General features: G+C 41.6%; 1 protein-coding gene across 1 annotated transcript; it reads right to left on the minus strand.

Moving 5' to 3' along the window:
* Window positions 1-496: 496 nt before the first annotated feature.
* Window positions 497-5,864, minus strand: LOC108596639 (toll-like receptor 7). Its single transcript, XM_017982602.2, has one exon. The coding sequence runs from the start codon at window positions 5,813-5,815 to the stop codon at window positions 1,655-1,657; it is 4,161 nt and encodes a 1,386-aa protein (XP_017838091.2). The 5' UTR covers window positions 5,816-5,864; the 3' UTR covers window positions 497-1,654.
* Between the last annotated feature and the right edge of the window lie 7,009 nt (window positions 5,865-12,873).

A 12,873-nucleotide genomic window follows, 5' to 3' on the forward strand; every position in this document is an offset into this window, starting at 1 on the left:
AGGTTTTCATGCCACACATATTTATTATTTGTATATTGCAGACAAAAAGCGCAAATGATTTATCACTCCCGACTGTGCCGCTGTCTGAGTTGCGAGTTGACTTTGACAGGCCGCCGACCCCCCCAACCCGCGCCCCACTACGCCATGAAAATCGCCAACTCATGCGCATGCTGCTGTATTAAATTAGCACTAAATTAAAATTAGCTGTTTAATATATTCCAATAATAACAACAACGTATTTAAAGTTTTTAAAAAAAAGTTTTTATCATTTTCATTTCATTCGCTTGCGAAACAGAAAAATATCTTTGTAGTTATAATAGTTATATATAATATATATCAGTTTATAAATAGTTATTCACAAGAATTGAATTATTCATAGAGTTGTAGCTTAAATATAAGTGTAGGGCATTAAATTAAAGTACGAAAAATACAACTTAGCTGCGCATTAAATATTATTATAATATATATATATATTATAGTTATGTGTAATATACAAAAATAAAAAATAAATAACAGTTTTGGGCATTTCATATACTGGTACAAGTGTTTTTTGTTTTTTTGCAACTCTGCTCTAACTAAACTGCAGCTAAAATTTAATGACGAGTAGGCGAGTTTTTAGCTTTAACTAAATTAAATGCAGTACATATGTGTAATATCAGTTATGCTTATAAGTTGCTTGCTTTGAGTTTTACAGTCACATTCATATATCAATATATTTTATAATTTATTACTTGCTTTTTCGCTATATATTGTGTGTGTTCTATTATTTTTAATAAATATTACAATATTTTCTGCTTTTGTTCGTTAAGCGTAAGTGTTAAAAATGAGCTTTTACTGCTTAGTTTGTTTTTTTTTTTCATATGTTTGCTAGCTAAATGTTTAAATTTTAATATTGTTGTTGCCTTATACGAATTTTTTTGTTAAGAGACTCGCTTCATTTTTGCAGTGACATCGCTTAAATTTAGTTACAACTAACAGATTTTGCTTTTTATTGTTTTTTTGCTATTTACACAGGCGCGCGCAGGCAGTGAGCGTGGCATATTAAATGCATTTAATTTGTATAATTTTCATTTCGTTTTTTAATTCTTTACGTTAAAGTCTTTGCTGCTGATTAAAATCATATTAAAAAGTTAACAGCCAACTGTTTGTTTGTGTGTGTGTGTGTGTGCTAAAGCAAAGAAAATGACTGAGCATGTCATGAAAGTAAAGTGACAAAGAGAACTTGAACTTTTGCTACAACTTTTGCAACTTGCCACTTGACATTCGCCCACACACACACACACACAGCACTAAGCATGTAACTGTGTGTGTGTGTTTGTTCATGACTTTACACTGGAATTGTTTATAAAGTGGCATTAGCACTGCTTGCATATTTTTTTAATATTTGTTATTTTGTTGCACTTGAAAATAAATAAAATATCACAATTTAATGTTTATAAATTTTTTGTGAATTTAGTAGAATCTCTTTAACTTTTGCCTGCTCGCTTAGACTTAATTTACTTAACTTTTGCTTTTGTTTATATTTTTTTGTTGTTGCGCACATATTTGAGTAATTAAAATGCTGCACACAAACAGGAACCAGTCCCTAAAGAAATCACTGTCACTCGACTAAAACTACTTCCGGTTTTATACTCTGCCTCTCCCCCCTCTCGCTCTACACGAGATAAGCCTGCACATGTGGCCCCTGCTGCTGACCAGAGACACTCGCCTGCTGCTGCTGCTGCTTGTTGGCGCCCAAGGTGCCCGCATGTGTTGCCGGCTGCAACTGTTGCTTGGCAGGCTGAGGCCGCCAGGTCTGTGCGCGTTGCTCCGCTTGGGCAGCCGCTCCGCTCGCTATCATCAGCATGTGCTGCTCATTCTCAAGCGTCGAGTAGTCCGAGTCAATGCTGGAGTAAATGTGCTCCGAGGGCGGACGCAGTGCAGCGCCATGTGGCGCATGCTGCTGCTGCTGCTGCTGATAGTAAGCGGCATGCTCGCGTCGCTGTGGGCGCGGACTGGGCGTGGCTGTGGTAGCTGTGCTGTAGTTTTGCTGCTGCTCCTGCACTGCTGCTGCCACGCCCAGCGACTCAGCGGGGCCGCAGTAGGCGGGCGGCGGCGCCTGGCGATAGAGCAGTCCCGGACTGGCGGGCTGCTTGATGCGCTCGTGGTTGTGATCCAGCGTATAGTTGTTGCCTCGATAGCTGGCGTAGTCCACGGGCAGCGCATAGCGCAGCTTCTCCCAGAAGTGGCGATCCGAGCGGCGTATGCGCTGCACCGCCGAAGTCTTTAGATAGGGCAACAGCTCAATGTCGCTCTCAGCTTCAAAGGCCACCTCGGGCTCCTCGATGATCACCAGCTTCTGTGGGCGGCCGCGCAGCGCATCGTGCACTGCACGCCGCAGCTCGCAGCGCGTCCATTCGGTTTGCAGAAAGTTGCGCGTGAGCAGAATCACCACACGCCGCGACACGCGAGACGCCTCCAGCAGCTGATAGTGGGTGGCATCGTGGGCAAGATCGCGCTGCTGCAAACAAACGCGCAGTGGTGGGCGCGCCGTCTCCAGCTCCGCAGCCAGCTGCTGGCTAACAAACTCCGCATCCTTGGCCGAGTGCAGCAGCAGCGCATCGTAGAGCTTCTCGGACTCCTCGCAGCGTGGGCCGAACACGCGCACGCCGTAGTGCGAGAAGAGCCAAATGCGCAGCGATTCGCGGAACACAAAGACAATGATGATGACCACTAGTAGGAAGAGCAGTGCCAGCGCTGCAGCCAGCAGCGGAATATACGACTCCGGTATGCCATGCTGCAGCATTGAGCCGCCGGAGTAGTAATCGGTGCAGGCAGCGCCAGTTGAGTTGAAGTCCAGTTCGCGTCGCTGCTCGCTGGCGCCACTACTAGACAAGCAGTAAATGTCCTGCGCATCCTGCACCAGCAGCGCATTGTCGGCCACATAGGAGGTCAACGCTTGCAGAAACTGACAGCGGCAGCTCCAAGGATTGCGTCCCAAATAAATGTGCGTCAACTGCGGCCCAAAGTGCGCTGCATGCAGCTGCCAAATGGGCAACGTCATTAGCCTATTCCCATCCAGACGCAGCAGCTGCAAGCTGCTCAAATGCGCCAACGTGCCATTGCCAATCTGCTCCAGCTGATTGTTCTGCAGATAAAGCTCGCGCAGCGCTGCAAGCTGCTCGAACTCGTAGCCCTGCAGCCGCTGCAGACGATTGTCGGCCAGATGCAGCACCTGGAGCGAGGTCAGCGAGGCGAAGGTGCGATTCTGTATAGCGGCCACTTGGCTGCTGTTCACATAGAGGGCGCGCAGATTCTTCCTACCGATGAACGCGTGATTCTTCAACACTGGAAAGTTGTTGCCGTCCAGGTAGACAATGCTGCTGTCCATGGGCACGCGACGCGGCAGCTCGGTGGTCAGCTGCTGGCCGCAGTCTACAACATTTGTAGACCATATTTGGTCGTGGTAGCAGGTGCAGTTGTTGGGGCAGGTCATTTCACAGTCGCAGGCATCAAAGTCGCAGCAGTGGCAAAGCGCAAAGCAGTGCGACTCATAGCGACAGAGAAAGTCCTGCGGCTTCAGCGCCAGCAGCGGACGCACAGCAGCGCCGCGTGCATGCGGCATGACGCACTCAATGTTGGGCATGTCCATTACCCTCGGATGCTGACGCGTCGTCAGATTATTAATGCGCTGCAGCCAATCCATGCTGCAGTCGCACTCAAAGGGATTGCCACCCAAATAGAATTCGGGTAGAGTTTTGGGTGGTGCCACTGGCGCTATGCGCAGCTGCTGCAGCTGCAGCTTGCTAAGCTGATTGGCATAGAGATCCACGCGTGCTAGGTTGACCTTGTCCACAAACGCATTGGGCAGCACATTGCCTATCAAATTGTTATTGATAAAAAGCAGCTCAATGGTGTTGGGTATCGACATGGGTCCAATTTCGGTTATGCGATTGTGACTGGCGTCCAGCGTCTTCACGCGTATTTCCTCCTGCAGCTTGTAGTAGTTACCCAGCGCTTCGATATAGTTGCCATGTATATCCAGCCATTTGAGATTGGAGGGTATAAACGCATAATCGAACCACACCAAATGATTCTCCGAAAGGTTCAGCCACAGCAGCGAGACCAGCGTAGCAAACACCCCATTAATGTCCGAAAGAAAATTGCGATCCAGCCTGATGGCTTCCAGCTCGTAGTTCTTATCGAAGGCACCACGCTCAATACTTTGGATGCGATTCTTGGCTAGGTTCAGCACACTCAGACGTGGTAAATCTGCAAACATGCCCACAGTAATGTTGCCAATCTGATTATCTATCAGACGCAGTCCGGTCAGCTGATGCAGATTCTTGAAGCTCTGATTGTCGAATGTGCGTATTTGGTTCTCGCCCAGATCGAGGGTGCGCAGCATGGCCAAATCCTGCAGCGCGCGCGGCACTTCCACCAGCTGATTGGAGCTCAGGTCGAGCTCTTTCAAATCCGAGCAGTTTTTGAACACAGCAGGTTCCACCACAGCAATCAAATTGTTATTCAAGGTTAACTTCGATAAGACGTAGAGACCATTGAAGAGTTTGTCGTCCAAGGTGTGCAGACGGTTCTCAGCAAGGTTCAAGGTATGCAGATTATACAGAGGCAGGAAAGCATTATCCTCGATATGACCAATGGAGTTGTTGCGTAGGTTGAGGATTTGCAGAAAGTAGAGCTCCTTGAAGGTGCGATAGTCGATGCGGGTGAGCGCATTGTGCGCCAGGTTGAGCACAATTAGACGAATCAAACCCGCAAAGGTGGTGTTGTCCACATGATTGGAGGTCAGCTGGTTACCCGACAGATCCACCACAAGCAGCTGCTCCAGGCGATGAAACAGTCCACGCGGCAACTCATACAGCTCGTTATGCTGCAAATGAATCTCACGCAGCTCCTTGCTGCCGGCAAAGAGACCCTCGGGCAACGTCTCCAGATGATTGTTGCTGAGATTCACAATGCGCAGCGAGGCAAGACCCGCCAGCGCCTCGCCCGACAACTCGCTAATGTTATTGTGCTGCAGATTTAGATGCTGCAGTCTTCGCAAACGCGAGATGCCCCAGCTCTCGGTAATGGAGCGCAGCTCGTTGTAGCTGGCGTCGAGCAGCTGCAGCTCGCTGCCGCTGCCCGTGTTGCTGCCGCTGCTGGCGCAGTTCATATCGGCAAAGCCCAACTGCTCGGCAGTGCGTATGCGATTGTGGGTGAGATTCAACGTCTGCAGATTGCCCACGGGGCAGAGAAAGCCGCTGGGCAGCGCACGCAGCGCATTCTCGCTGAGATCGAGTTCGGTCAACTGCTTTAGGCCATTCAGCGAGTCGGGATAAAGCTCCAGCGCCTTGGCTGCGCCCCACTCTGCATTCTTGGTGCTCAGCTTGAGACTCTTCAACGTGCTCAAACCTTCAAATGCGTTGTTGGGCAGCTGCAGCAGTTTACAGTTTTGCAGGCGCAACGTCTCGAGCGTTTGCAGACGCGCAAACACCGCCGTGGGCAGCGTCGACTCGTACAGGTAGACATCGCTACACTGTATGGTCAGCTGGCTGCTGCCATCGGCGCCTTGCAGCTCCAGCCCTGGCTGGCGTTCGATTAGCCGCAGCGCGCAGTGCACGGCGCTTGTGCCGTTATATGTCCAGCTGCATTGATTGGCCGGTCCGCTGTGCTGCGCTGGCGTTGCCGGCGTCGCTGCTGCGGGCAGCAGCTGCGCGTTGTTCAGCGAGGCGGCATAGTCGCTGGACAGACTCACGCCCAGCATCGCGCTGTTGCTATTCGACTTGTGCTGCTCCTTGGGCGCCAGCGCAGCCAAACTGCTGCCGCAGCGCATTAGCAGCAGCAGCGACAGCAGCAGCAGCGGCGCTTTGACTAGCAGCGCCATTTACTTTTTTTGTTTATACGATTTTGCTTTGTTGCTGCGAATTTTCGTTTATTTGTTTGTTCGTTTCTTGCGCGTTAATTTAACTCAGTTTGGCGTACACAAAATTGACATTTTTGTTGTTTGTTTTTTTTTTGTTTTAATTTAATGCATTAATTTTTAGCACACCCGCGCACTCTTGCACTTGAAATGCTTTTTTGCTCTGCCTTTTATTTTTTTTTTTTGGTAATTTGTTATAATTCAATTGTGCTTTTCTCTCTTTTATTTTTCACTTTGCACACACACTTTGCGTTTTTTCCAATTGTATTTTTATTAAAATTTTAGCGTGCCCACACGTCCGTACCGTACGGCGCTCGCACTCGAACTGAATTCGTGTAAACGTTTTTTTTATCAACTGACTTACACACGCTACGAGTCTTACAAGTCGCGCTCGCTCTCTGTGCTAAAGCGAGGGAGTAATCGTCACAGAGAGCGAGCGCACGAGAGCGAACGCGCACTATTGAACAGTAAATTTCTGCCGCTACGTGTGCATTTGGCGCTAGTGTGCTGCGTTGAGCGCGAGAGAGAGCGCAACGAGTTTCACTCAATTTGAGTGATATTTTATAGCTTGTGCTTTGAGTGAGTAAACTTATGAATGTAAATGCCAATTGCGCTTTGCAAGAAAGACACAAACAACATTTTAATTGATAACAACGATATATAAATGGACGAATATATATTAAAATAGAAAAGAAGCAATTGTGCATGGTTGCGAACTTATTTAAAACGCCTGTACCAACTTTAATATAATATTAAGGAAATATTCGGAAAGGTTCAATACATATATACTGTGTATATTAACTGTCCGATGTCCTTAACCGCCGTTATAGCCAAAAATGTTGAGTTAGTTGATTGATAATATAATTTTTATCAGATATTGCATATAAGATTTATGAGGTAAAATCAAACCATGACAAAAAATTATCTAAAATAATTTTTTGGTGCACCATTTTTTAAGATTTTTTAATCTTAATTTATTATTAGACAGGAATTGTTATTTAATTTGATTTATACAAAATCAATAATAAGATTAATTTAAAAATATATATTTAAATAAAATATATTTTGAATATGATATAGTAAAGTTCTTTTAAGAGCTTATAACAAGCGCTCATAAGCTACAAACGTTTAATATATAAATTTAATATTATAATAATATTTTAGTTTTATTATTGTGTATTTCATTAAATAATGAAAAGCAGCTAAACAATTGGTTACTCTGCTTTTATTTTTAAACCCTTTTTGAGGTTCCAGCTTGTACAATCGATTTAAAGTAATTTTAATATTTACTTTATATTGTTGAAATTTTAGAAACTTATAAATTGAGTAAATGTTTATTTTAGCTAAAACTAATGCTGTCTCACAACTGCTGACTCACCCTCTGAGCCAATGCCCCGCCCCTGCAAGAGCTCTAGCTGCTATTGTTGTTGTTAGCTCACACGCCAGCAACAGCAACAGCAGCAACCAGAACGAGAGCAACACATCCATCAGTTGAGGCAATTTCTAATTGTTGCAGCTGCACAACGACGAGCGGCACAAGCGGCCTTAAGAGGGGCATGCCGCGTTGCATGCAATTTTGTCAACGCTAAAAGATGTTTAACACATTGCTGCTGCTGATGCTGCCTCAAGTGAATTTATTTTTGGAGCACTATTGTTTAGACAAGCCAGCTCTATATATATACAACAGCTATCTGAAGAGATACATGCCACACTAGAAGTTAGTTTGAGGCCAAGGCCGGGGCTAGGCAGCAACTTCTCTTAGTAACATTTGATAAATTCATTATTTATATTTGTTTGTTGCTCTAATGCATTTATTATGCATGACAACTTTTTCATTAACTGACAACTCACACACACACACACACATATCCTGGCACAGTTGTCATGGCAGACAAGTCAAAGTCAAGCCGAGTTTAGGGGCCAAGGGCAACTTGCCTGTGGCACCTTAAGAGACTAACTAAGTTAGTTGCCCCAACTTCCTCTTCGTCTGCAGCTTCAGCAAAAAAGACGCAGAGTCCCCAGCACACATTCGCATTGTTTTCATTGCTGCGCCGCTCTTTCGCTCTCTCTCTCTCTCCTCACTCTCTTTATTCTGTTTTTTTGGCTGGGTGCTAAGGTGTCGGAAACTTGTTCGACTTGTTTTCATTTTACTATTTTTACTACTCATGTGTTGCTGTCTGTCTGTGTGTGTATCTGCGTCTGTGTGTGTGTGTAAAAATAGCAACAAGGCACTAACTGATAAATACGCATGCTTAGCAAAGCGAAAAGCTGCCAAGGATGTGTGTGGGTTGCTTATGCCACAGGATAAATTGTTGATGATAAACTAGAAGCAGCGGCAAAGACACAAAGTTAAAAATAAAACTCATAATATGAGAAAACATAATACTGCCAAGTCGGCATAACCAATTCTATTATTAAATAAAAGCCTGTTTGCATTGTTAATTTAATAACATTATAATAACAACTACGAAATTTGACACGAAAATTATATATATATTTGAATTATATACATATATGAATTGCATTGCAAAAATATATTTTTTTTTTATAATTGTTAAGCAAATTTTTGCATACAAACACTTTACTAAAACAAAAGTAAAATTTTTTATTTTAGAATTGTCGGCTTTAGAATGTAAGCTTTAAAAAATTATTTGTATAATTATAAAATTATTGTATATACGCAATAAATGCAAAGAATTGAATTAAAAATTAAACTTGATTAGGATTTAAAATAAAAAGTAAAAATATTTATTTTTGAATTTCTTTATCGTTGTTTTGAGAAATAACATAAATTAAATTTCAATAAAACAAAATAAGCTTTAAAAAATTATTTGTTAAGAAAATAGATATAAGCAATAAATGCAAAGAATTGAATTTAAAAATTAAACATGATTAGGATTTTCTTCGAGGGCATACAAGTAAAATTAATTTAAAATTATAATAAAGAGTATAACAAAATACAAGCTTAAACTTAATTTAAAAAAAAATGCTGCATTGTTCATAATGTAAATTAAAAATTCCTAATATATTCAAAAATTTCATTTAATTTCATAATAAAATTTGCATATTTTATATATTCAATATAAATTCATAAAACAAAAGTAAAGTGAGTTGAGCTTTATATTTCTACATTAAAACTTAATTTATATTTGCATATTAAGCGATAATAAAGTTCCTAAGATATTAAAAAATTTAACTTCATTTGTTAATAATAATAACCTATGCTAAAACAAGAAGAGGTTTTGAATTTGTTAGATTCAATATAAATTAAAAAAAATTAATAAATATAAAAGTAGTGAGCTCAGCTTGTATACTTAAGATTTTTACATTAAAACATAATTTATAATTGCATATTAAGCGATAGTAAATATTATTTAAGCGTAAACAACGCACTATATTCCAACCGATGGCGATATAATGACAACGACCTCTTAGTTTACGCTGCTTATCTGCATATGTAGGACTGAGAACTGAGGCTGTGGTGGGGCCCACCATGAATTATCTGCAGCAAGTATAAAAAATATAAAATAGCTACCATAAGCAAACCCATCTTAGAGCAATGAACATTATACATCCATACAAATCTACTTATATATGTAAAGACAAGTGCTATCTATGGCTAAACAAAGACAGCGACAAGCTAAGACTTGGAGCTGCCAAGTCGTAGGTTATCAGTCGAGCTGTCGGTCCGTCTGTCCGTCCGTCCGTCCGTCTGACTGTTAGTCTCCCGCTGTTTTTCTTGCTGTCGCGTATTATATTTCAATTTCTAGTAAGTGCACATTTTATGGTTTCGTTGTGCATTAAATTGCGTGATAAATTTAGCCATAGTTCATAGTCAGAGGTTATGAGTGGATATGATGAATGCCTAAATAATTATTTGAGTGGGTGGGTTGGGGGCTGGACAACAATAAAATGCGTCGGCAAAGTTTAATTACTAAAAGTGCAACAAATTGTGGCGCCACAGCTAAAAACCGTTTCCAATTCAATGGACCATTGCGAGTGCTCCCGTTTGGCCATTATCAGCTGCAGTGCAGTCCGAAAATAAAAAATAAAGCAGCACAAACTGACAAAACAGAATTTGTCATGTGTACCATTTTCTATATTGAGGCTGGGGCAAACAAATTGTGCCCAAATGGCAAATGGCACTGGCTCTGGCGCTGGCTGTAGCCAAAGCTAAAGCCACAAAGTTGATATAAAATATGCTGACTACAGCCTCGTACTCTCTCGCTCTCGCACTCTCTCTTAGTTCGGACACTGCATTTTGTGCCAAAAATTGAACTAAAAACAAATTTTGTGTGCCGAGCTGCAGCTGAAATTGACAGCCAACTGTAGATGGAGAGATCAGAGGGCTTTTGGGCAAATGTTTGTAGCTTAGACTGCACAGTGGTGCGAAAAACAGTACGCATGGGTCAAAGCAACGTTAGAGCAATAAATATATCGATACTATCGATAACAAATATTAATTCAATTAACTTTCTCGATATTAATAAAATGTTTTATTGCTGAGCACGAGTTTAATTATGAATAATTATCGATAACATCGATAACAGTCTTCGTTTAATATAATTAGCTGTCTTAAGTCTTACACGGCACTAAGCATTAAATAAAACATTTTATTGCTGAGCTTGTATTCGATATAACGATACTATCGATAACGCGCATTGATTCAATGAACTCTCGCTAGTCTAAAACGTAGCTAAACATTAAAATAAAATATTTTATTACTTCACTTGTGCTTGTTTATTTATAATTATCGATACTATTGCTTGATCAATTGGCCAGCAACGATTTATTTAACCTACACGAGTCTTTGTCGCACCTAAGAATTTACATAAAATGTTTTATTGCTGCGCTTGTGTATGATTATGTATAATTATCGATACTATCGATAACATGTTGCGATTATTGCACCAGCCACAGTGCGTAGCCGCAGCTAAGTGGCAACTAAGTTGAAGCTGCTGCAGTTTGAGTTGCTGTTGTTGCTCTGGCTGTTGCTGCTGCTGTTGCTATTGAAGCTACTCCCATGATATAAATTGCACAGCTGAGCAGGCAGCATAATCGCATGCAATTATGCCGCACACAATCACAACAGCGGCTAAAGTTTGCTGAGCGGCAGCAACTCAGCTGGAAATGCACAAGCAACAACAAGGAGGAGTTGGAGTTGCAACAAGCAGAAGCGAATGAGCAGCAGCAGCAGCAAAAAAAGAAAAACAAAAGTAAAAGCAACAGCTAAAGACACTAGCAGGTGCATCCCCCCCCCCTCCCCCTTTGGCCACAGTTAAAACAAACAACAATGCAAAAGCGTGTTGCAGTTATTTTCTGCCTCTTGTTGCCGTTTGCTGCACACACAATCTTGTCTAACTTTGGTTGCAGCAACAGCAGCCACAGCGCTCGCCAGGACAACAGCGCGTTAGAGTCCTGAGCGCTGCTGATTTTTGCCTTTTGCTTGTCTCATTTCTGAGGCCTAACGCGAACCGATCAACTTTAGCTAACTACATTGGGGCTAGGCTAGGCTCTCCTTTTTGCAATTGGCTGCACAGTAAGCCAAGTCAGCATCGACTGCAGCCTTGGTTAGAAGTTTGTTATTGTTTGTGTTGCTTTGCATCTTGTTCGCTGGCAGCAAATATTGCATTTTGCGTTTTCCAATTAAACTTGAACATAGCGCGCAGAGCAGTTTGCTTTGTATTGGCGAACGTGTTTTTCATTGCTGCTGCTGCTGCTGCTGCTGGTGTGAAAAGCACCTGCAACTTTGAATGAATTCGATATGAAGCGAAGGGTTTAAGCCTTGAAGCGAAAGTGTTAAAAAAACAAACAAACAAAACAAGATTTCAATTAAAACTATCGTATCGATATTGAGTTGATTGACCAAAATCAAATCTGCAAACTAAGCGTAGTACAGTAAACGTTCTATATGAACAACCTCTAGACAAGCGACGTCTAATATATAAGCAACTATTTGGATTCTAAACTATAGTAGCAGCCCTATTATTGTTCAATTAAAACTATCGATTGTATCCATATTTATTTATGAATAACCTCTAGACAAGCAACCTCTAATACATAAGCAACTATTTTAATTCCAAACTTTTCATATTATTGTTCACTTCTCTGCCCAATTCCCCTCATTTCTTAAGCTACTAATCGCTTCATCTAATATAAATAGACTGCATAACTTGCTATTTAAAACTACAAGTAAAAATGTAAATAATTTAATTATGTATTAAACATTTTTTTAATATTAAATAAAACAATTTAAAATAATTTGCTCATAGTTTTCATGCTTCCATACTAATTGCACCAAAAAAAAAAAGAGACAAAATATAAATTTCATTTAAAACTTAAGTAATGGCAGCTAATATAACTTTTCTAATAAATCTGATTATTTTTATTAAAGTCTCCTAAGCCGTTATATCTTACAATATATTGTATTTTAATGTCTGAACTGTATAATTGCATTTTTCCCAAACTATTAGTTAGAATAGTTAATTTGATACAGGCTGAGAATAAATTTCAAAATGTTTACCAAATAATGTTCGCTCACATCCGCAATCAGAGCTAGATTGATAGCCACCAGCAAGAGCAGACCTACTATAAAAAGTGAAGGCATTAAATTATCGCACTACGTTTATCTATTTCCAATGATTAAAACGCAGCAACTAGTGCTTAACCCATTCATAGAAATGGCTTGGGAAAGTCAGCAGCCAAGCCATAATTCTTAGAAGAGCGCAGAGGAGCAAGCAGAGCTCAACTGTAAAAAAAAAAAGAGAAAAATAATAGCAATTACATATGACCAGGGCAGGGCAATAAAAAGAGTGTAGTGCGAGCCAGAGCGCAGCTCCTTACAATAAGCCAAGCGCCTCTTGGCCACATTTTATGGCACTTTAAGCGGCCAACTCAACCCACCCCACCCAGCTAACCCAAAGCTAATCAGCGGGAGTGTGCCTTCAATTTAGACACGTGCAGCAGTAACT

This window comes from Drosophila busckii, chromosome 2R, assembly GCF_011750605.1.
Source record: "Drosophila busckii strain San Diego stock center, stock number 13000-0081.31 chromosome 2R, ASM1175060v1, whole genome shotgun sequence".
Lineage (NCBI taxonomy): Eukaryota > Metazoa > Arthropoda > Insecta > Diptera > Drosophilidae > Drosophila > Drosophila busckii.

What these genes read in the sequence shown, in the direction of transcription:
- LOC108596639 (XM_017982602.2), bottom strand. Translation starts at nt 5,815, where the DNA reads ATGCGCTGCGGCAGCAGTTTGGCTGCGCTGGCGCCCAAGGAGCAGCAC.